The following is a 25,283-nucleotide window of genomic DNA, read 5'->3' as shown; positions in this document are numbered from 1 at the left end:
CTGTCTTGAATCTCAAACTGTGGCTTGGGAGTTGAGTCTCGTCGTGCTTCGGACAGAAACTAGGCTCTGGCTTTTTGAAATGTTGTTCTTAGCTTTTAATATTATTGGTCACAAAAAAAGAACATTTGAGTTGCGTATTTCGTTGGCTGTTTGGATTGGATTTCTTTTCATTACCTTAAGATTTCCCTGAATAAATGGCCTAAATGTGAGCTGGATTGCAACCGTACAGGAGGAAGCAGGGTCTGTAGAAAACCCGAAGTGCACAGTGAATCAGAGGAAGTGTTGCACAATAGGAAGTGGTGTGTTTTTCTTTTTTTTTTTATGTGCGTGTGTTTGTTCCATGTTTTATCAGAACTCCGCAATTAGCCCAAGTTTCACAAGGAAGGTGGGACCCAAGAACCACGGTGTTACTGCATGCTCAACATGCTTCCTGTAGCCACTCTGATAATGTTACATGTCCATTTGTGTGATTTCAGGTATAATAAACTAGTAGAAAAGGGAACTAAAAGATGATATATGTGTCATATGAAGTTTGTTTAGGGTGTCACCAGTATATTGGTGTGCCAGTGTTATTGTTTTATTACTGGCTCGGCAGACATGCATCTGAATTGGCATTTGTTCCATTGAAAATGCACAAAACGTATTTCAGCACATTAATAGGATTGGATTAATGGATATATTTCGGATATTCAATTTTAACACGCACTAGCTGTATTCTTAGGAGGAAATAGCAATTCTAGGTGAATTTCCAGAATGTTTTTAGAAATTTCGTTGAAAATTTTGTCTAGAAAAGGTTCATAAGGATCATGTTGAGTAATGATACCACAAAAATAACTCATTTTTGGATATTGTTAATTTTTCTCTCCAGTTGTCGGTGTTTACATTGGTTCCCACAATTGTATCAGTCAGGCCCTAGATTGTTACCTCTTTGGTGAGCCTGATGTGTGATGGTGTGTTCCTGTCGACCTGTGTTTCAGAGGCTGACCTCTGCTGGAGGACTGTGACCCGGGGCCACCTGCCAGGCCGGGCCTCCCTGCTCCTGACTGACAGTCACACAGCTCCACTGCTGGTAAGTACTAGTGCTCAGTCACTGGTGTAATCCTTTTGGTGGGCTCAGATGGGCTCAGATTGGAGAAAGTTGGGTTTTTTCCTCCTGGTGCACACTGGAAGAAAATAATGTTCTCACCTGCCATGTGTTTTTATATTCTGCATTGATGAAAAAGTTGAAGAGTTAGGGTATGTTCACACTGCAGGCCTTCATGCTCGCTCCACTTCCAGTTCTCATGGCAACGTTGACAAATTCCAGTTTGAGTGTTTAAATACAAGTCGCATGTAGGTCGCATGCCTTGGGATCGATTTTGTGCCACATATCCATGGCTACGTTCACACTACAGGTGGAAGTGGCCCAAATCTGATTACATGTGACACAGATCAGATTTTTTTTTTTTCAGAGAAGTGTGAACGCCAAAAAACACCTGGAATCTGATCTTTTTAATTCCGATTTGGGCCTCAAGATCTGATACATATCTGATACATATGCCAATGCGACCTGAGTCTGACTGGTCAGATTGGAATTCATGTGGTCTTTACCTCAAACTCCACGGCGCAGATCACTGTCGTCGTCACTCTGCATTGACAGACTTAAGAAAAAGGAGGACGTCAACAACGATGGAAGTCCTCTTCATCAGCAGATGAAGTCTCATTTGACCTCCACTGCAAATATTCCTTAAAATTAACGCTTGGATCACAATTTCACCAGCTTCCCTGATGTACTGTCTCGCAAATATGACTTCAGTTGTTATTCATCTGCACATGCAGGTGGCTTCTCATACTGATGTCGGATATGGGCCAATTTTCAAACACCAATGAGAACAGTTAAGACAAAAAAAATCGGATCTGAGCACAAAATCTGACTTGAACATTAAGGCCTGTAATGTGAATGTAGCCCAAGTGATCCAGATCAGAATTGAAAAAATGTGACAAATGCAGTTTTTTGCTGTTCACAATGATTTGAAAACATCAGATCTGTGTCACATATGAAGGGGAAAAATAATTTTCAGTTGCAGTGTGAACGCAGCCTGAGATCCCTCTCTGTGGACCCCTGTGTGTCACTGCTGGCCTAGAACCGAATCCTGCCAAAACCTTCTCTCCTGCGTCTCCTGTGTCAAGCTGCTTTCCTACCGTATGTTTTTAAGAAAGAAAAAATGATGAAGGGGAATGGACCACACACTCTCCTTTCAAAAAATCCAGAAAGTGAGCCTCAAGACTGTTTTGAGTGCTGACTATTTTTCTTTTTTGAACATCTTGGTGCTCAACCTTGCCTCTGTTAGGCTTTTGATGGTTGAGTGGAAGAAACTTACTCTCCTAGATACACTGGAGATACAAAACATGCTGTCATCATCCTAGCAAGGATTTGCATACATCTTAAGATTTAGAGGATTAAATGCAAGACGTTTGTTTGTTGATGGGTAGACATGTAACAGGGTACGTTAAAATATAATTTATTATTTATAGCTTTATTGGTTAGGCTTGTCTGATATAGATTTGAACATAAGCAGCATTGAATTTTAGCGTTGTTTCTAGGGTATTACTAACCAGTAGCTTGGGCACACTGCTGCAGACATGTCATTATATAAGCCTGCCTGTGGTGCACCTATGCCTATTATAGTCTTGATGTGCCGTGCTGTGGGTGTATGTGTAATGCCGGCTCAGGAAATGAAGTGCATTGTGGGCCATAAAAAGGAGTTGAGTAATGTAGGTGCTCCCGCTTCCTGTTCCCCAAGGCCGGTGTGTTTATGCAAGCACAGGGCGCAGGGTCACTACCTGACGTCCCCGCAGAAGGAGAGCTGGAAGCCATGAAACCCACCAGTTTTAGTTATTTTAGTTTTGACATGTTTTTCATTTTGGTTAATAGTCGGTTACTTTGTACTGTTGACCAGTAGCGGGTATATACCAGACCACAGAGCAGTAGTTCTTTTTGTTTGTTCTCGGGACTCACCCTCATTTTAGGCCAATAAATTTTAGCCATGTGTAGACTTGTATGTTTTTTTTTCTAGGCCAGGGTTTTACTCCTGCTTCCTTTTTAATATTTCTCCCTGGCAGTAAAAGCAACTATTATTTTATAGTCAGATCGTCTGTCTACAACCAGCCCCAACTATTACGACTACACAACTTCCCTCTGCTTGCATGTCTGCCCATCCCTGTTTGTATCTTCCTCCCTGTCTCCTTGGAGACGGTTACCATGACACACAGCTATCACTCCACTGGCTTAGCCATCGTCTTGGAATGTGCAGCATTACCTGCTGTGCTTTTTTGACAGCTAAGCCTCAGTTGGTTCATATATAGGATCACTAAGTCAGTGTATCCCCCTGAGATCTGTCGTGTGTTTACAGGTTAATGCCGAGCTGCCGTGGCGCCCTACTAAGACTCAAATCCAGCAGCTTAGCCCGAACGGCAAACTATTTTCGTTAGCTTGCAGTACATGACCCTTTGGCACTACAAGAGAACAGTGGAAGTGTTGCATTATAAATGGAGAATGGAGTTGAGTTAATGCGGCAGGCTGGGTTTTGTGCGAATATACAGGATGGATTAGCCTCACTAAGCCAGGGGGAGGTGTGGTACAGTAGCCTGAGGTAAAGCTTTTCTTGGCTCGTCTGCTACTGTGACTATAGGTGAGTCAATACTGCCCTCAACTGGTGGAGAACTGCAGTACCTTAGCTGATGGATCCTGCACTGAAAATGGCATTCATCTTTATAATGTTTATCTTTCAAATTCAGGCACTCCTTAACTTACTGCTCTGCCCACTCGGCTGCTATTTTACCATGCCAGGCAGCATTTTTTAAGCCATCATTTAGCCACAAGACAAAACAAACATCAGTAATGGTATTAGTCACTCTTGGTGTTATTTAATCAATTTACCTGTGAGAGGGCTTGCTAAAATAATCACAAGTGTTTTACCACATGCAAATATCAGTTACTCTGCTCTTGACTCAGCATATGGGAGACGCTCGGGCACACCGCGACCCCACACACTGAATAGGTAATTGGAGATGATATGTCTGAGTGGGTGTAATATGCAGAGTGGCTTGTTATGTCAGCTAAAAGCCCCCATCTTCTCCTTGGTTATATATTATTTATGCCACTGGAGGGCTGACATGCTGTATACCTTCCTGCCCAGCTTCCCTTGAGTAGCACATCAGACCGCTCGCATTCTCTGTTTAGGCCTACATGCTAGACGGCCTTAATGCCACGTCTGCCTGCTGAGCATGAAACATGAAATTATCATTCTGTCTGCAGAAATGTCATTTGAATTTTGTCAGTTGATTTACCAAATGAACCGTTCCCTGCCCTGAAGTGGCAGTAAATGAACACTGGGTGGTGCTCTTGGTTCACTTTTTGTTACTCCTCCTCAGCCAGGGGAACTGATGTGTTGACAGTCAAGAAATCATATTCTGTTTAACTCACTGCTGCAGAGTTTTGCGACAAATGAGAGTTCCCTACAGTGAGAGTTCATTGTGGCTGCTGAAAGCGGTGTTTCAAAATGACTTTTCAAAATTACTCTTTGAAAAATCTAATAACCGTAATGATATTACTTGGAGCCACTCTTTCTGGTTTGTAGATGTGCTAGGAGTAGGCTATATTTATGTGGACTAGGAGTTAAAAATGAAAATAAGAAAGTTGTGCTGATTACAGAATGTCAGACCACACACAAAGGTGCTCTACCAGACTGAAATATTAATGATATAAGATTTTAAAATGACTTTAAGGTGAAAATGGTGTTTTCCTCTGCAAGTTTTGAAACACCCATGCACTTATGAAATACAAAATAAAATAATAATAATAAATCATATTTCACCCATCCCTAAAAGAGTAGTGAGAAGCTACTAAGAAGTTAGCTAATAGCTATGCGTAGCTTGCAACAAATGACTGAATTGGTCTATTGTGTGTTATATGCATAAGCAGGAATCTGGATGTACTCTAAGGAACATCACAGTGCTCGTTGCTGTCAACATTACACCTTAAATTTACTTGTGATTTTAAACCTGAGCATACCTGAAACCAGCATATCATGGTAAGAGTTTGGGAGTGGTCTCCCCCATCATTCATGCCTTTTTATACACAACTGTTTTCCTCCTCCAGATGGCACTCCTCTCTTTCTGAATGAAAATGCCGGTACCCTTCTGCCGAAACCCGTCAGCCCTCCAAAACCTCTGCGTACTCCGCTGTGCCCCACCCTAAATCCAGTTAGGGTAATATTGAGGAGGAAAAAAAAATATTTAGGCTGCTGGTACACTGTATTTCTTTGATCGTTTCAATTAAATCAGCCTTAACTTTGTCTTAACTACCTCAAATGTAAACCGGTATACTTCAGCACCTTAGGGAGCAGTGAGCGAGTGAGACTTAAGGATGCTGTGAGGTGGGTGAGTCACACTCAGTCAGAAGGTCACTCGAGTAATGATGGTTTGGGGGTGTTTAGCAGAAGAATGGGGGATCTGTGAATGAGTTTGGGAGGTAGCTGCCTCCGGGGAGCTGTTGCCTAGACCTACAACAGTGAGTCAACATGCCCCCCACCCCCTGCCCCCTCTATCATTTCCTAACACACCCCAATAAGGAGTCAGAGGACTCTCAAGGGCAGGGTGGGGAGGGCTAGCTGGAGTAGTGCCGTCCTATCCATTGCAGCTCATGCAGTGGAGACTCAGAAAGTGTTAAATTTGGGGTACAGTTCTTATACACTTCATGGACCTATCTCTGCAGGTCACAAGACTCTTTAGTTATATCTGCTAAATTTATTTTTCAGTTTCTTCTAATCCATTTTGAATATTGAGCAGCCTGTTCGCTCCAGATGATCAGATAGGCCAGTGTGTTGCTGGCCCAGTAGCCTGATGGCCTGCCTTTTATCAATCTATTGCACTGATCCCAAATTAAACATCAATCCAAGCTGTCGGTATCTGATGTGTTCTGATGATGTTAAGCGTTGTATTGATGTGACTGATGAAGAGTGGCGCCGAGAGCCTCTTTACACAGCTCCATTTCAATGGAGCCTGCGTTTTAGCAGGCTCTTGTGCATGTGCCTGTTTCCATGGTTTCCAACTTTCATCAGGTGCAGTCCAAAGAGGAAGGCTTAGCTGAAGCTGAAGCTCCCACTTTCATCCTCCTCTGATCTGTTTCTCTGGACAAACCGTTAGTTTCATCTGGTCATTTTCTTTACATGCTGACTGGGTTCATCCTGGCTGCATTGATCTGATGTAGAGAGCTTTATAAGGGTAATGTCAATGTAATATTTTGTAGTGTACTAGATTTTCAAGGAGAGAACATTTTTAGAGGAAGAAAACATCTTGGCTGTCTGTTTGCTGCTGGTAGTGCAGTAGTAATTACACGGCAGTAAGATGAGACAGCTGATATTGGATGTCGGCTTTAGTATTACTGTCAGTTGTTATGATTCAGTCCTACTGTGGTGCTGAGGTTTGTTTTGATTTGCCAGAATCTGGGTGAGGGGGGCATTAGTTGATGTTTATTGTGGCGCAACAACACAGAGGCGTGGCTGTGGGGTAATCAAGTTCACCCCATAAACAAACAAATGGCATACCCCTACTGAGACCCCCCTCCTCTGCACCATGTGCCCCCTAAGCCATTTTCAGTCAGCTGGGTAAGATTGGTAAGAGATGGTGAGGGGGTGAGGAGAAGTTGAGTGGGGGGAGGTGAGGAGTTGGGGGTTGGTGGGTGGGTGGGTGGGGGGGGGCGAATGCCAGCCCCATTTGGGAAGTGCTCCCCCATTTTCTGCCTGTCGAGTCGGGCCAGTGTCAGCGAGCTCCGGCGGGTCCGGGTCTGGCCGAGTGGGCTAATGCGATGTGGCGTGTCACCCGGGGAATCTAGGTCAAGTTTAAAGCTGCCTAGCTCTGCCCGCCTCTGCCGCAGTGTGACGCTTCACAATCCCTCCCCTTCAACACACGCAACCACACACAATATTCAGCACACATCCTTACTTGCATTACTCTCACTCTCTCTCTTTTTTATATATCAAATATAGACTAATATGAGCTGTGCATTTTCCTCTCCAGCCCCACATAATCTCAGACACAAGCACACACACACACACACACAGACACGCTGCCTCTCCCCATCCCCCCTCCACGCCCCAGGCTAGCGCTCAGCCTCTCCACGGCGGTGCCCACGTGACGCTCCGTGCTGTGTCTGCGTCTGGTTGGGGAGGGGAGGGGAGGGGAGGGGAGGGGAGGGGAGGGCGTTGTTTTTCTTCCATAGTAAAGCAGCAGGGCACGTGGATCCTCATGCTGCAGCCTAGTAGTGGAATGTCAGCACTATCCCCCCCCTCCACCCCCTCCCTCCATTAGCCGGCCATCACCCCGAGCCGTTTTTGTAGGACGTTGCCGCAGTGCTCGGTTTCAGACGCGCTCATGCTTTCTCGGTGTGCTCTTAAAGGGAAGCACGGTGCTGCGAGACGCTAAAAGGCAGTGCCATCCAGAGGTCACGCTGCTGCATGGGCGTGGCACTGTTTTGGTGTTTTTTACCATGCAAGCTCCAGTCTCTCCCCACTAGCTGCACTCCTCTAAATATTTGGGCTGTGGATGTGGAATTTTGTTATTCCATATTATCCAGCATTTGCAATTTTATTTTTTAGACTTGGCATACAACCTTATGACCAATATCTCAAAGACAAAATGTATAAACATATCCTGCCATGATTAAAACATAGTAATTTGTTCATATTCATCAGAATCTGATTTGATTTTGTAGTGACATTTTTTGTTTTTTTTTAATTTTCATTAAAAATTTAGATAACAACATTGTGAATTTGCTTTGCTGCACAAAAATGGTTAATTTAAATCAGTGATTGCTTGATGCTCAGTGGTGGAATTAAATATTCCTCCATCGTCTTCAGTTGACTTCACTCCCCTACTAATCCGCTGTTTTTGGCGCATTACCTCATCTGTATTAATATATTCATGTGCTTTCAAGTCCTACTACTACTGTACTCTCTCCTCACCCAGAGCTGTCCTCCGATTGGCTGCTGAAATGTTTTCAATGGCACCAAATTTTTTTTTGACTCCATGGATACAGCGAGCTGTTGGGTAGATCGGCTTAGCCAATGGGAGAGCTGCGCGGGCTCCTGGTTGTCGAGTTCTGCCCCTGGCCTTAGAAGCAGCCCTCCCTTGCTCGCTGTGAGCACGCGATCGCTCAGTAGGGGGGTTCAAAACAACAACAAGCCTGTCGTCGTCCACTCCATGGTGCCCAGGACATGCCAGCACCCCTGGGTACTGTAAAGCCACTGAGGGAGGGGTGCTTGAATTCCTCCACCCCTCTCTGACATCTGCCCACTATAGCCAGCACTTCAGCACTTTTTGCTCTCTCTTCTCTACTCACAGTGCTATCACCAGGCAAGCAGTTGCCCTAAATATCTGGTGAATATTGACTTAAATTTATTTTAAAAGGGATGGTTTGTCATTATACTTGAGAAGTTGATACTGGCTACAACTGGCTGTTGGTTAATAACTTAATGCTATTTTCAAAAAAAAAATTTTTGCTTGCGTAGCAAAATTTAAAAGCTGTAAAATGTACTCATTTAATCTCCCCTTTTTACAGTAGGCTTGAGGATTCTCTGTTGGACTTTGAAATGCAGCCACGCAAATCCCCGTCCTTAAAATGACCTCATTTCAAACAGCACAAGGGAGCAGTGCTGGGCCTGTGGGCCGCCAGCGCCCGCGTAACACAGCAACGCCTGGCAACGCTGCCAGCCGGGCTCAGTCTGAGCGGCTGGAAGGTGGCAGTAGAGGACCAGGGGATGATGGGCAGTGCCCGCATCATCCGGCAGGGCGAGGTCGCTGACAGCTCTCATCCCTCCTGCCTGTCCCCTCTGAGGCTGGCTCAGGTGCTGCATCCCGACAGCCAGTGAGGTGCCAGTGTCGGCGCAGCCAAACATTCAGGTCACATTAGTGGAGGGTAATAAGACGAGGCTGGGCGAGGCAGGTGGGTCTTTGCAGGTGGTCGCTGTTTGGTTGAATTACTAATGGTTGTGAGGAGGGTTTCTGCAGGGTGTGCAGAGCTGCTTCAGTGACAATAATAAGAGCAATAATAATGAAGGTAATTTATTTGTGTATTTAACCTTTAGCATACTCACACCTAAACACTCATGTACAATTCATCACTAATGTTTTGCCTGTAAGGATATGGACATGACCCACTGCTGGGTTTTTCTATTAGAGATGCAAGAATAAATGTCATCTCTCTCTCTCTGTGTGTCTTTGTCTCTCTCTGTCTCCCTCTCCCACTCTCTCCCTCTCTCTCTCTGTCTCTCTGTCTCACCGCCCCTCATGCATTTTAAAATCCCTCCCTTTTTCTGCCTCTATCCCGCTGCTACTGACTGCTGAGTGTGTACTTTGCTCTGTCGCAACACCTCTCCGTCTCAGCTTTACCTGTGTTGGCATGATTTACCATGTCACCACCGGCCCTCACTCAGTCACTTTGGCTTTTCACCTGTCAGTCATCTGAGGTGACATCTGCCTGCCAAAGTTGAACTTCGTCACTATTCAGTGTTCACGCTCTTGGAGTACATCCTGGCTGTCTCTTCTCTGTCACCAAGGGTTAAATCTGTCTCCGCTGATGGAATCTGCCACAGATCTCTGACTTGTCATATGGCTGTTGACCTCTGCCTCTCGACAGAGGGAGATCGGCTCTGTGCTTTCCAGGAGTCGGAAGAGCGCTGGAGCACGGAGCCTCCCAACACTGTCACTTCTCATTGCATAACTCACAGCTGATGTGTACATATATATGTCTGTGTGTGTGCATGTGTGTGTGTGTCAGTGGTATGCTTCAACAGGGAAGGTATATGTGTGGCAGTGCTGAACTGTATGTGTGTGGCAGTGCTGAACTGTATGGTGTTATGGTGAGGTCACAGGTATGACAACCTGGACACTGTAGTCCTCTTCTCTTTCTCCTTCTTCTTGCTCTTCTTCATTTTACTAGTCAGTTGATCACACAATCTCAATTACAATGACAACATGGCACAGTAGTTGCAGTGAGAAGGGCGTTACACACCCTGAACAGTTCTACTGGCAGAGTAGGGGGTTATGTACTTTGTTCAACGGCACTTCAATCTTTTTCAGCCTGTGGTGGCATTTCAACTGCAGACCTTTTGGTTAGAAGTTTTTTTCCTTTTTAATCTTGAGGCAGTAAGATTAAAACCAAAGTTTCATTTTTTTTCTTTGTTGAACTCATTAGAACAAGTTTCCTCCAACATCCAGGGTGCCTACACAGGTCTAGAAAGTCTGGAGAATTCATCTGATCATTTCTGGCTCTTGAAAAGTTTGAAATTGTGCACAAATTCTAGAAAGGTATGGAAAAATATTCAATTATAGGGTTCAATTCAAACCCTGCCCTCTGCGCTAGTATAGGCAGTCGCTGGCAGTGGACAGTTTGTTGGTTAGTTATTTCCAGCTGCCAAGAGTCCATGAGGCTCACTGACACACACTGATACAGTGTTGTGGAAGAGCAAGAAGTTCAGGTCGAGATCATCGCTACTCCCCACACACTCATCATTTTTCTCAAAGTAAAAGTTATCCAGAAGCAGTGTGTGTGTATAGAGCGATAATGTACAGTATAGCTACTGTCTTTTGTTTGTCTTGTCATTACACTAAATATGAGGTGGTGTTGTCGCTGTACCACATGTGCCTCTCTGTACTTATGTTACTGCACTATATTAATTGTTGATAGGTTTCTGTACCTATGTGACCAAGACAAATTATTGAACGTTTATTGTACTTGTCAAATAAAGAGATTGTGATTCTGAGGAGACTAGGTCTGATCCACATAAAAACAATAGGTACCATTTAATAAAATTCATAAACACGCCCTGCTTATCTTACTTTTCTACTTATCAGCTTCCTTTATACAGGTTTAATTGGATGTGGCCTGTTATGTGCAGCAAGCAACTATTCACTTCATGTGTAGATGTGAACATAGATTAATTATAGCTGATTTCCCAGAGGAGGCTCCTGAAATGGATTGTTTTGCATACAACTGCCTGTAACTGCTTGGGGTTGCTGGGAAGGAACTTAGTAAAGCATAAAAACTCACACTCAGTTGGATTCGCATCTAAGATAAACATATTTCTGTAAGTCAGTTCTTATTTTTGGGAGGTGGTTGTGCTTTTTGGTTTGACATCTGGTTGGCAAGAGCCTGGGCACAGGAAACCCATATTGGGTCTAAGGGGAACGCTGGTGTCTGCGAGCGCTGGGTACATCTGGGGCACTAGGCCACCGAGTTCATACAGGCACTAAAGCAATGAAGCAGAACCGGAGTGAGGTACCATGGATACAGTGGTGTGGGTGCTGTCTGTGTTGAGTGTGTATATATATATATCCCCCCCCACACACACACACACCCTTCTCCTCACCTCACATTGATTCGTCTCATTTATTGATTTTCCCTCTCTTTCTCAACAGGTATTGTAACATGGGGAACCTCCTGAAAGTTTTGACTTGCACAGATCTGGAACAGGAGCCCAATTTCTTCCTCGATTTTGAAAGTGAGTTCATTTAAATAATTGCTCCCTCTCCTGATATTGATCACATGAATATCTTACCATAATATTACAAACTCCAATCTCTAAGTCTTTTCACCCCCCGCTCTCATCTTTTACACTGTGTTCTTCCCAGAGGCGCAGGAATCAAATCCAGTAGTAGAGCCTCGGCGCTTTCCATCTTCCTGCCTCTCCATGCCGGAGTGTGTGTGTAGAATATCAATCAGGGCAGAGTTGCACCAGAGCCCCCTCCTCAAATATAAAGCACTGAAGTTCAGGCTCTGTGTAGCCTAAGGCCCCTCACCGCAGCTTGATCCTATGCCGTGGTATTCTCTCACTCAGCAGACAGTGGGCCCTAGAGAGTCAATCATACCTTCAGCAGAAAGAATAGTCTCATACTAGTTCTGGGTGATATGTTTTTAAAAGTGATATCGCAATATTTATGGACCAAACTTTAATATTCAATGAATATTCCTTGATATTGTAACATTTTCTCCAAACTATTCAACAATGCACCTTCATGTTATTTTCAGCATGTCATCATTTACTGAAATCAGACTTCAGAGTAACTCATACGAAATCTCAAATGAAAAATACTACTGTTACTTTCATACGGTTTGCAACAAAAAAAAAGGAGCATAGCTGCCAATGTGAGTTGTTTTTGCAGGGCTTTGGTTTAGCTGGGGAGCAGGAGTTTGGTGCAGCCCCCCTCATACTTGGCAACATGCTTTTGCTTGAGGCGGTGGAAGGGGTTTGCAGTATTGCAGCTCTTCAAGCAAACTTTACAAACAACTTGGGTTTGTTTTGTATCTGACACTCCGAAACCAAACTCCACACAACATTTGTCTCCTCTCATCTCGCTCCATCTTTCTTCCACACAGCCAGGAAAGTGGGCGGGGTCAAGGCTGAATGGGAAGCAATGGAGAGATGATTTCAGTGAATTATTTTCACTTACATAGTTGAAACATACATTAAAAATAACATTCTTGATATTGGATTTTTCATATTGTTCATTGAAAATAATCATATCATAGCACTAGGCAATATATCAAATTCTATCTCACACTGTAAATTGAGGCAGAGAATATGGATTAGATGCCTCCTCCCAGCAGATGTGCCCCGTTGACCTTGGTCTTGCTTGTGTCCACTGCAGACGCCCAGCCCACAGAAGCAGAGCGAGAGGTGTGGGAGCAGGTGGACGTGGTGCTGAAGGACGCCAAGGGGATCCTGGATGAGCTGCAGGCGTACAAGGGAGCAGGCCAGGAGATCCGAGAGGTAAACCAACAGCTACCTCGCCTTCAGAAGTGGCCACTGTTGGGAATAGTTAACTAGGATAGTACAATTAATCAACAGAATATTAAACCGTGATATTAACTAATTTTGTGCACCAGCCCTGAAATGAATTAAGCTTGATGCTAGAGAAAGTTTTTCATTTTATTGAGGAACTGAGGAAGTATTGCCGTCTCATTTTTTGTTTCCAGTGTTTAAGTATTGAACAAGAAATTATATATTGCAATTCATGCGGACACAGCCTTTTCTTAAAGGGATCAGATAAAATAAAGGAAAACACCCATAGTATTCTCTCTCTAACGCTTTAATTTTGAAGTAACAAAATCACAAATACACAGGCAGCTGCACATACAAGTCATATTAAGTTGAATGCCAGTTAGCAGTATGTGTCAGCCTTAAAGGTGTCTGACATTCAGAACTTTTGTATGAGTTTTCAAAGCAACATGAGACAACTAACCAAATAGCCAAAAAAAAAGCCAAATAGTTGGTGGCTGAATTTCAGGTGCGTCGGTCACAAAAACAGCAAAATAATTTATTGTGATAAGGGGAACAGTCTTGTCATGCATGAACAAACTGCACTGACAAAGAGGAACAGTGGTTCAAAGTCGAAGCTCATCAACAGGATAGATGGACTTAACAGCAAGTTGCTAAACACCACAAACTACGGCCTGAAATTAATCAACGCCTCTTTGATGCTGTTTCAACAAAAACCGTACATCATAAGCTTCACAGAGAAGGTATTTATGGCAGGACTGCCCATCAGAACCTACTTGTATCCAAGGTCAGTGCACAAAGATGTGTGACTTGGTGTGAGGAACACAAAACCTTAACACCTGAGCGATGGAGAAAAGTAATATGGTTTGAAGAGTCGTCTTTCACCCTTTTTCCTACATTGGACAGACTTGCATTTGGAGAAAGCCAATGGATGCCTTCAATCCACAATGTCTGTTGCCAACTGTTAAACATGGTGGTGGATCTGTTATGGTATAGTCGGCCACCTCATTGCTTGGCACGGTCGTGTAACAGCCAATAATTATGAGGCCATTTCACAGGACCAGCTGCACCCTATGGTGCACACAATGATGTTCCCATATTCCAAGATGATAATCCCCCCATACACACTGCTACAAAAATGTGAAAATAGTTTCATGAATACCAGGATGAAGTCAAACGCCTTCCACCGCCTTCACAATCACCAGATCATTGAACCTTTATGGGACGTTCTGGAGTGCAGTGTGCAAATAGATTTCCACCTCCTTCATCTCTTCTTGAAGGAGGGTCAAATATCCGACTACATACAGTTCAGGACATTTGAAGCTGTTGTGAATCTGTCCAATCCAATATCATGACTTGGAGAGCTGTCATGTATTATCAGACTGAACTGATGGCCTTTCTGCTATTTGAATTCCCAGGCGATCCAGAATCCGAACGATGAGGCGTTACAGGAGCAGTCTTGGGCGGCTGTGGTCCCCTTGGTGGGGAAACTGAAGAAGTTCTATGAGTTCTCCCAGAGATTAGGTATGTATCTGGCTGTACCACATATAAAGGAACACTATTATGTATGCTGGGTATGTATCCTTTAGGCCACGAAAAATGATATCAGTGGTTCTCAAGCTGTGGCACACTGGTTTCCTGTGGAGTGAGCTCAGGTGCGCTGTGAGATTTTCCTCAAATGCAGACAAGGCATTTCCAAGAAGTAGTTTAATGTTCCTTTTTATATATAGCATACTTGCCAAAGTGTCAGCCTTGATGCCATAAAGGATGAGAGCCATCGTCCTTCATGCAAAAGGTCATTTATGTGGCCGAAGTACTACTACACTCTACATGAGACAATATAGACACAACCTCCTTTCATGACCTTAATTGTTTGCATGTGCATCTGCAGTATTGGTTGCTGAGCTGCAAAAATTAACACACATGCTCACACACACATACATGCACCCCACGCTTATACAAACATACTTGAACACCCCCACAGCCTTGCATTTATCAGCATGCTGCTTGCTTTGCACTCTGCGCTGACCTCTATGTAGTATGGGGCTATAGGCTGTTTCATTAGGATGGAGATGGGAAGGGGGGGTGGGCAGGGGGGTGTAAGCTTCGTGCTCCCTGATCTTCTTATGACCCTGAGGCTGGGGGTGTGTATCCCGCCATGCCTCAGTGACCTCAACCCCGTAATCCCAGTGGCGGCGGAGAAGGTAGTCAATGGAAGCAGTGGGCGCCAGCCTGCCATGGCTGTTATGTAACGAAGTAGGTCGCCTCCCAGCCAGGCTGCTGCTCTGCTTCGCTGCCCTGACTTTAGGCTCCAGGGGCCACGATGGCCTCCGCAACCTCCTGTCCTGCCTGATACGCACGGAGCTCAAGGACCTTTACTACAGGCTGGTTGAGATGTCTGCAGAGCATGGCTACCATCCCCTGGATGGAAGATGGGCGATGTTGTGGAGAGTAGCTTAGGCAATTATCTTTGCATATGAAATACTGGGAAAGTTTCTTCTGCTGTGTTGTCTTCCTCCTGTTCTTGCTTCAACTATTACTTGATTTATTTACACCCAAATGGGACTTAGTTTTAACATTATTGACTCAACAGGATTGATTTTCTACCTATAGATGAACATTAGAATTCTTATTAATATTCAACACTGTAAGGATGCAAAACATTCAAAACAACCTTTTTTATTAGTATGCTGCAAGGTACAAATCTGAATTTGAGAGTCTGGTGCTTCGTTGATGGAAGGTCCTAGAGTAGATTCCCGCCATGCTCTGACCCTCCCCTCTCTAACGGAGGCGCGCCTACATGCCCGCATTCTGCTTGCCTGCTCTGCCGTGACCTGATGAGATCAGACATCCCCCCTCCTCCCCCGACTTCAGACATACTAGAGTGGCTCATTTCTGAGGGTCTGAAAGCAGCTCCATCTTAACTTCTGTTTTGACTGGGACAGGGGAAAAAAAATGCACTACTAAGGCCATTTTTAATCAGGCACTTCGCTGCAAACGCTGGCCCAAGCAGATGGGAGTCATTACTGAATGGCAAACGTGCTCAATTTACCGCACTGCACTGCCAGCTCTCTGTCCGTCTTCCAAAAACTCCCTCTACGATTATCTTAAGTAGACAGCAGGCTGAATCTGTCTTTTTCTTGGTTGTGTTGACATGCTCTTCCTCATATGTAATCAGCAAGAATTGTAAAATACACTTGGAATAAATATGTCTGAAGTACTCATTTGGAAGTTAGTGATGCCAAGCAGCCTCGTTGCATCAGATGTTTACAGGGTTATGTCATTATTGAAGCCTCTCTTCAGCGTCTAGACTCTGAATTCTAAATACTGTCTGCATCTATAAATAAAAATTCCCTCTGGGCTTTAAAGGTTTTCTTTTTTTTCTTCTTTTTTTTAACTGGATATTTTGAACAAGGCATGGCAATGGAATAATGTTACTTGCATGGAAGGTGTTCAGTACATTTTTCTTAATCTGTTCCTCGTTTCTCTGCCTGTGCTCTTTCTGCATGCTTAATTATGGGGTCTATAGGTATACCATGTCAAGCCATGGCACAGGCTTTGTATTTACTCACTGTCAAAACAATAAGTGTAATCCTGCATGAATGCAACCCCAGTCCCCTACCCCTCTATTTTATGCCAATGAGATAATTAGGCTCATGTCTCATCTCCATCTGAGTAGGAAAGCCTCTCAGCACCCCAAATCCCCCCCACCCCCGCCCCCCTGACTGGCACTGGGCCCTGGGCAGTTTGGGCACCCCACTGCCCCATTATCTGCTCCTGCCTTAATCAGGGCATTTCAGCTGGCTGACATTTTGAAGAAATGAGGAAGTGCAGTACAACATTCACACATGTAGCTGTGGTAGTGATCCATATTAAGAGTGATACTTAAGCCTTATAGCTGTATGAATACTGTATCCTTTCCTTGTACTGTAGAGGGTTGACTGTGCCACGCTGGTACGGATCAAATGCTTAAGTCTGATAAAAATATTGCCAGATGTGTGCTATATTGGTAACCTGTGTGTGTGTGTGTCACTTCCTGACAGAGGCGGCGCTGCACAGCCTCCTGGGAGCTCTGACCAGCGAGACGTATGACGACCCCACTCAGCACCTGGAGCGGGAGCAGGCGCTGGCCAGGCAGTTCGCCGAGATCCTGCACTTCACACTGCGCTTTGACGAGCTTAAAGTAAGATACTCTCTCTACTCCTCAAACATATCCCAAGTTTTCCTCCGTTCAGCTTCCTCCATTTAGCCCTAGCCTCACCCTTGCTGTAAACTTTTGATCTCGATGTGCACTTGTGCACTTTTTCCTGTGATTCGAGTCAAACCTCTTAGTAGCCCAAGAAGCTGCTGATGCCCTCTAATTAGGTTTTAGTGCTGTGCGATGTTAAGTTACAGCCAATGAGCAGATAATTAGCATGTAATTGTAACCTTGATACTGTCTCGGTGTGTATAATGCAGTGGATTGTCAGTAGAATGGACAATAAGATTTATTGTGGGGAAAGAAGTCCGCAGATTGTCATCGTCCTTCGCTGAGGTTGCCGACTCCTATACGAAGTGGCAGGTTTTATAGATGATGGAGGGAAGAAACTCCTAGAATGCATGTTTGTCTGGCGTGAGCACAGCATCTCCCACTCCCCAGAAATTGCTGACGGGCATTCATCTGACACCCATATATTAATCCCTGGTGTTTGCTAGATTACTCATTGTCAAAAACATAATTGTATGAGCACTCGTCTTGTTAGACAGTGGATGAACTGGTTCCCCTAAATCCCCGCTACACCCTCAAGTCCTCAGAAACACGCACTTAAAGCGCACCCCGACGCCCCCAGGCACTCCGCCGCGACGCCCCAATTAGTGCCCACTACCCAGGCTGGCAAGATAAAAGCACGAAGGTAGGGGGTACAAGGTGGCATGCCAGGCCTATTCATCAATCTTTCACTCCATCCATGGGCTTCTGACCTAGTTAAAGTGTCTGCGCAGCTTACAGCCCCTCCCTGGTGGAGCAGCCTGTCTCTCCTGACATTAAGTGGACACAGACTGAGTACCAGTCTATTGTGGCAGGATTACCCTGCTGCCAGTATAGCTTTCACTACAACAGGCTAATGTACTGCAGGAATGAGGATAATTAGCCAGATGATGAACCGTCATTGGTGGAGCTTGTTGGTGACATGCGAAGGAGGTTTTTTTTTCCGGTTGGCCAGTTTCTGTTGGAGGGGTCGGTTTGGCTCCAGGTTGAAATCAGTTGATTTATATTTTATACGAAGCCGTGTCAAAGCAATTAACTGACTCCTGTGGCTTTCTGTCTGAGGCTTTGAGTGTGTGTGTAAATGATATGGGAGAGCCACTGTCTGCTCCAGCCAGCGAGGGGAAGCCCACGCTTGTCCCCTGACCCGACTCTGTGAGCCCGTCTCTCTCTCTCTGCTGATCTCCCTCCTGCTCTGTTCTCTATACCCTCGCCTGTATGTTTAACGAGAGCCTGTATCCCCCTTTGTCAGCCTGATAGTTGTTGACCCTCTTGTCACAAAATATACTGATGCGCAGCCCTACTGTATCAGGAAAACAACCAAAATTTCTCTGACAAGGGAGCAGGGATGTGGATGTAAAGGGGATGAGTGTCAGTGGATTCGAATCCAGTTCAGCAAATGAAATTGTAATCGTATCAGTGTTCTTTTGATGTCAGTTCCCCCCCGAGCTATGTTTCTGCCTTGTTTGCTAAAACATTGTCATGATGATGGCGTGTTTGATCCAGAACTGAATGTCCTGCTGCAGGCTGTGCCACCTACAAACACACTGGGAAAGAATCTCTCTGCCTCTCTCTGTCTCTCTCACTGTCTCTCTCTCTCTCTCATATCCTGAGTGTCTCTGTATTAAGATGCATATTTTAATGCTTTTCTTTGCAGATGACAAATCCTGCCATTCAGAATGACTTCAGCTACTATAGGAGAACCCTGAGCCGCATGCGGATCAACAACGTACCGGTGAGCACATCAAGTCCCTCTCTTCTCTGGGGGGGGGGCGGGGTGGGGGGTGATGTAATGAATGAAAACAGTCACATAACTTTGGCAGTATGTGCTAACTGTCCAAAATTGAGGAGTTCACCAGAACAATCTCTATAGAAAATTCAGTCCTGTGCACATAATCAGTGTACAGAGTGGTTTGTCATTAATAATGTAATTGTGTAATGTTGACTTTGACTGTCTTTTCATTATTAGATAAAGCAGACTAGTGTCCTTGGATCTATTTGTGATGCCAAGCTATGTTATTAATCCTGAGATGTTGCACTCAACTAAGAGAAAATCACTGCAGCCAGCAGATTTTGTCGACGTAGTTACAAGTTAACAAGGACTGTAAATCCATTAATCATTTTTACTGTCTGACATGTCTAATGAATTAATGTATATGTTAAATCAATGAGTTAAAAATGTATTAATTTAACATGGATAGCAAACAAGGGTAGCATGCGCATCACATCAAACTATATACTGCAAGCAGAGATGATAGCAGAGATCATTTTAGTACCATCATCTTAATATGGGTGTTCAACACGAGTGTAATTTTATATTCCTGTAACTTTTTTATGGCTCTGGCCCTCATCAATTTCTAAGAAAGTGCGTCATCATGACCCGTCTCCCTTAAGGACATTTATGGTCTGATCTGATGTTGATTAAAGCCATCAGTTCTCATTATTATCCTTCCACATTTTGGACCGCATCTCGGGGAAAAGCAGGAATGATGGATGAAGTTTTTACATTGTTGGAGCGCCTCTTGAGTCAGGGGGAGAGTGCGGCAGGCAGCGTCTCACACCAGGAAGTCAGAGTCCCACGGGGAGTTTCAGGGAGTCTGAAGCACAAACTGGAGTGCAGCGGTGCGTAGCGGCAGAACCTGATCCCAAATCAGTAGCGCGGCCCGAATCCTCCAGGGATACAGCTCTTTGCGGGAACAAGACCTTATTTCGGGTCAATGTGGGTTCCATACAGTAGATAACAACCTCAGGGATTAACAGAGGGAAAACCCCTACACCCCTCCTCGCTATCTGCAAGTAGCCACAACAGCGGTTCATGTTACAGATATGCCCATTTCATCCTTTTGTTTTGCACAGTTGCTCTGTAATGGACATTTACAAAAGCACCGTATAAAAGCCATAGAGCTGCCAGTGGGCTTTTACTACAGAAATAATAGTTTTAATCAAATGACATAAAATGGAGGCAGCTCACTCAATGCTGTTCTTGTGTTTACTATAGGGATTGCCCGGACAATAACTTCTGACATATTATGAAATTCAAGGACCCATTTATTCTCCTATGTAGTGCAGGCCACACTTCACCAGGCATATACTGTACAGTACTGTGCAAAAGTCTTAGGCATATGTCAAAGAAATCCATAAAGCGAAGATGCTTTCAAAACTAATGAAATGAAAAGTTTCTGAATATCAAAAATGTACAATAAACAGCAGTCTGACACACTAATGCAGAAAACAAACATCTAAGACTTCTAAGAAATTTATATAAAAAAACTAGGGTGCCTAAGACTTTTGCACAGTACTGTATATGTTCAAGTATACATACTTTTTTCCAATGGCTTTAAGGACATCAAAGAGATACTTGGTGTAGGAGAATGTTACATTTTCCAATATGCATTGTATGAGCAGAATGAGCTGAAACTGCCTGATGTCCTCAAGATGCACGTCTCTTAGTTTTGACCTCTCTGACAGGAGGTTTTATTCCTCATACCAGAATATTCCATTAGGCAAATGGGCCCAGACACCTCGCTGTTGAGACCTGTCACTGATAAAGGATTCTCCAGCCCTTCCTCCGTGTAGCTTAGTACAAGAGCGTTTTAGTCGCAGCTCAGACAATTGAATCATTGAGACATTTTAGATGAAACACATCTGTCCCTGCGGTAAACAGTCTTTCAGTTCATGTGTCAACAGTTTTTTAAAATGTGGGAGATTATTCATATTCATTTTGTGTTCTCTTTATAAAATAAAGGCCAACTCGAGGCAGGGAATGTTCCTGCTATTATTTAAATATGTAGACAAATTTAGAACATGTTGTTCAGGAGGCACCTTGTTCCTCATTATCCGCCCAGTGTGTTCAGTGTCTCGTTCATTCTGAATCGGTAATGGAAGTGTCCTTGAGCGAGACACTGGATCCCTTTCAGCTCCTGTAGTGCTGTTCTGTAACTGACCTCTGACCTCTCTGGAGGGGGGGCAAGAGAAAATGATATTTCCCTATGGGGATCAATAAAGTATCATATTATTATCAATGATTTTCAGGCGGAAGGTGAGAATGAAGTCAACAATGAGCTGGCCAATCGGATATCTCTCTTCTACGCTGATGCCACACCCATGCTGAAGACATTAAGTGACGGCACAACAAAGTTTGTATCGGAGGTGAGAACAAAGAAAGGTGTCACATACATATACATACAGAATATACTATAACAATGGACCATTTGAACAGCTATACAAAAGCATGCTCTCACTCTCTTTTCTTTCTTTTTTTACTTAAAGAATAAGAACTTACCTATCGAGAACACGACAGACTGCTTAAGCACAATGGCGAGTGTCTGCAAAGTCATGTTGGAAACACCGTAAGTGGCACCCTGTTGAAATCACACTGGCAGAGCTGCTTCAGTTGTTCAATACCTTCATGTGTGTGTAATGCTTGGTGTGTGTGTGTGTGTGTGTGTGTGTGTGTGTGTGTGTGTGTCCTGCCAGAGAGTACCGTAGTCGTTTCACCAGTGAGGAGACGGTGTCTTTCTGCCTCCGGGTGATGGTAGGGGTCATCATCCTGTACGACTACGTCCATCCTGTAGGAGCATTCGCCAAGTCCTCCAAAATCGACGTGAGTACCGCCATGTTGGCTCCATGACCCCGGTCCACGGGTTTGCTCTGAATCTAACAGGCTGTTTCTGCTCTACAGATGAAAGGCTGCATCAAAGTCCTCAAAGAACAGCCTCCAAACAGTGTAGAAGGCCTTCTCAACGCTCTCAGGTAAAGCCAGTCTGCCTTTTGTTTCCACTAACCACAATTGAAATTTAATTGTGTATTCCTTCACTAAAGCCCAGCGTGGGTCCATGTAATGTGATTTTAGCTGCAATCTGCCAGCAAGCACACTTTTTTATCTCACCAATTGTGGCTTTTAGTGAAAGGGAGAAAGATGTGGTATTGGTTGATTGATGGTAGCTGCTGTTTGTGAGCAGGGGACCTATCGGTTCATTTTGTCACAGCATCCCTCTGCATCGCCTCTTTGCATCCATTTCAGCACGGTGACTCATTGTTTGCACAGTCCAGTAGGAATTTGGTCATCTGTGTTCAGTGTTGCACATTGAACCCTCTGTTCTAGATTTGGGTTGGGTGCTGAAACCCCCTCAGAAGAGGCTATTGCATCTGACACCTTGTCCCCTTACCATCTCCCAAATTTAAGCGGCTCGCCTTGCGCTCACAGCTGCTCGAGCTGACAAGGCCATTTCCGTGGCAACCTCACATCTGTATCTCTGTATCTCTGTACCGGGGGCCCGAGGCGCGCCGGCGCTCCCCAGCCGCGTGAGGTCACTTGCATGCTAAAGCCCCCAGATCTTCTTTCGGTGCAGTGGCGTTGTGCAAACGATGATGCGTGGACCTGACAGATGATGACAAAATATTTTAGATGTATGGAAAGATGTGTCACATTCACGGATCCGGTCACTGATGTCGGTCTCTGCCCGTCTATCACCTGCAGGTACACAACCAAGCATCTGAATGATGAATCAACCAACAAGACTATCAAGAGCATGCTGCAGTAGGACTGAGCTGCTACAACTGCTTGCCTCACACCCTGCTAGGGAGACGCCACTCTCCCGAATGATGTCGGTGCACAGAATGTTTTTGCTTTTTTAACGGAATAAGAGCTGCAGCTCCGCCCTCTTTTCTAATGCAAAATGCTACTGCCATTATGAACGTCTTTTTCTGTGCCAAAAAGATGTTGCTGAGATGTAATGTTTTCGATAAACGCCATACAACAATGGCAGCTATGAAAGCATTGTGGATTCTGTTTTTAACATGTCTTGTTTTTCCCTATATAAGGGACGGGAGTGCTTTGACTTGAAAATTTAAAAAAGAGAGATATATAGAGAAGTATATATTATTTTTGTTTGATTCGTTATTTAATATTACATCTTCTGCATGATGAAAATGATGTCTTTTCCTCTATTTAAAAACTAATGGTTCAGTTTAATTTGTCTGCTCAATTGTGCATTAAATGTTTTGTTATTGAAATGGTACTTGTCAAAATGAGATTAAGAGTACTGTTTGTTTTATATTTTTTATAGGTTTTAATTTGTGCATTATGTCTTTTTCATAGTTGTGTTGTATTTTTCATTTGAAAACTTTAAACTGTGATGTGTGCAAATCAAATTAAAATTGGGAGTCTGTACTGTAAATGGACAGTATGTTGCGGCTGGAAAAATTAAAACGAGAACTCTTGTTTTCTACAACCGACTCTTCACGTTTGATCTCCTATCTCACATCATCTCAGTGCGGCAGTAAGGAGGTTTTATTGCAGAGGTTTTGTTTTCCCTCGTCTCCTGTGAAAGCAGAGAGACGCACCCTCTCATGCACCAGCATGCAGACTGGCAGTGAGGCAGAGCCAGAAGAGGTCGCCATTTCTTTAAGCTCACAGCTTGATTCAATGAACTCCATGACACATGCATGGCTCCTTACGGGCAAATTTTAAGTCTTTAAATGAGATCAGCATCCCTAAGCAAATAAGCAGTCAACGTTAATATAGCCAGTGTAGAACTGATTCAATCCAGTCTCACGCCAGATGGTTAAATACAGTTCTTTAGTTAAATGAGTTTAGTTAAATGTCCCTCTAATCCTTTGATGTACCTGATGTACACCAGCTTACATTAGCTGCTTTTTCTTCTTATTCCTGCAAGCAAACATGTTATACAAACATCTCCCCGTGCATTTGTCATGCCCTCTTTGCTTTTATGACTGTCTAGTCAAGTTAATGGCTCATTAGGAATCATTAGGGCATGATCAAAATGACAAGTGTTCATCTTTCCTTATAGAAAGCTTTTCCGGATCCATTAATCATTCCTCTGCATCCTCCCTTTTAGGTTTTACTCCTACTCTCATCCCTCAATAAGAATGAATGAAAGACACCAACGGAAACATCCTTGCAATTTACCTTCAATCTCCTAGCACCCATCTATTCTATTTTTTATTTTTTTTTCCCTCCTTTCAATAGTGCTTTAGAGTGAGAAGGCAAGTGGGAAGGGGGCTACTCTTGGGTGGGCACTGCAGCACTGCAGTGTGTTGGAGAACTTCTCAGGGTCAAAGAGAGAGAGTGAGAGGAAGCAGAGTGTGGATGGGTGTGTCCCTTGGCTCTGCAGCATCACTGCACTAACAGACTTGGAAAAGGAAGGAAACGGGAGGGAATGGAGAAGGGAGACGGGAGCATAAAGGAAATAAAGTGGTCTAGTCTTGGGTGGGTTTGAAAGTCCTTGAGGGAGAGAGAGTGGGGGAGAGGGAGGGAGAAAATGGAGCGTGCTGCCCATAGCTGGTCTTGTCTATTTTTTTTGTTTTTTTTGAATGAGTGCAGCTCAGATGCAAAATGTATGACATAGTAGTAGAGCATGCAACACACTCATAGAAAAGCTGCTCGTCACCCTGACAACCTTTCAGTGGGCAGTGGCACGCTCGCTCTGCTCCGGCTGCTCTCCCACTGTGACCCTCAATGCAGAAGCTCCCTGCTCACTCATCCTGTATCTTCAGCCTGTGCGGGGACAGAGGGGAACTATCATATCTGGATGAATGAGTCCTTTCTCGGCGGGGCGTTGCATTTAATCTAACATCGTATTAACCTTTCCCCTCTGGCGTTTCGATCCGCCAGTACCGCTTTGGAGGTGGAGGCGTGGCCCGGAGCCTAAAATTGAGATAAGCAGTTTTGTGACTGGAAAAGTTGCCAGTTTGAATTCTTTAGCTAGGAAAAAAAACTGAGCAGGTAAAAGTGGGCGATGAACGATCTCGCCTTCCTCAGCATCTATCATCGACTTGCCCATGAGCAAGGCACTCGCCTGCCAGCTGTTCCAATGGGGCTGACCAGAAGAAGCAGCAGCTGTTTTACCATTTGGTGTAATGAATTTAATGTTATAATCATTGATCCTGGGAGGGAAATTCTCTTTTCTCTTGCCCCACCTTCCACAGAGAGGTCAGAGGTCAGGCTCAGCTACAGAGCAGCATCTTTTGAAGCTGGTAGAGATTCAATGTTTTGCTCAAGGACACTGCAGCCTGAACCTGAATCCTCTGGTTGAAGGAAGGGTGTGGATAGGAACTATAGGAAGGAATATAGGAATCAGGGCCTTGCTGAGACAGTGTGTGCATGCAGAGCGAACCTTCCCAGGATAAATAAAGGTTCAAAATTTTTTTCTGAGCTTTTGGATTCTCCGTACTTCATGCAAACAAGCCCGGAAACATGA

General features: G+C 44.3%; 1 protein-coding gene across 1 annotated transcript; it reads left to right on the top strand.

Annotated features, from left to right (window-relative positions):
* Nucleotides 1-974: 974 nt before the first annotated feature.
* Nucleotides 975-23,290, top strand: fam49bb (family with sequence similarity 49 member Bb). Its single transcript, XM_071517304.1, has 11 exons — nucleotides 975-1,069; nucleotides 11,458-11,540; nucleotides 12,688-12,809; nucleotides 14,237-14,342; nucleotides 16,862-17,001; nucleotides 18,719-18,796; nucleotides 21,094-21,210; nucleotides 21,331-21,410; nucleotides 21,538-21,664; nucleotides 21,743-21,813; nucleotides 22,541-23,290. Exons 2-11 carry the CDS (start codon nucleotides 11,468-11,470, stop codon nucleotides 22,602-22,604), a joined length of 978 nt encoding a protein of 325 aa, XP_071373405.1. The 5' UTR covers nucleotides 975-1,069; nucleotides 11,458-11,467; the 3' UTR covers nucleotides 22,605-23,290.
* Nucleotides 23,291-25,283: the final 1,993 nt, after the last annotated feature.

Source organism: Centroberyx affinis, unplaced genomic scaffold (genome assembly GCF_046629955.1).
Source record: "Centroberyx affinis isolate AG114_WGS23_722 - 3 ecotype Tasmania unplaced genomic scaffold, CSIRO-AGI_Caff_v1 ptg000045l_1, whole genome shotgun sequence".
NCBI classification, from domain to species: Eukaryota; Metazoa; Chordata; class Actinopteri; order Beryciformes; family Berycidae; genus Centroberyx; species Centroberyx affinis.
The sequence above is the reverse complement of the archived record's forward strand: the minus strand, read 5'-3'. Positions and strand labels throughout refer to the sequence as shown.

Coding starts and splice junctions, on each gene's coding strand:
- fam49bb (XM_071517304.1), top strand. CDS start 11,468: ATGGGGAACCTCCTGAAAGTTTTGACTTGCACAGATCTGGAACAGGAG. Junction 11,541..12,687: donor TTTCTTCCTCGATTTTGAAA/GTGAGTTCATTT, acceptor TGTCCACTGCAG/ACGCCCAGCCCACAGAAGCA. Junction 21,665..21,742: donor CCAAGTCCTCCAAAATCGAC/GTGAGTACCGCC, acceptor TCTGCTCTACAG/ATGAAAGGCTGCATCAAAGT.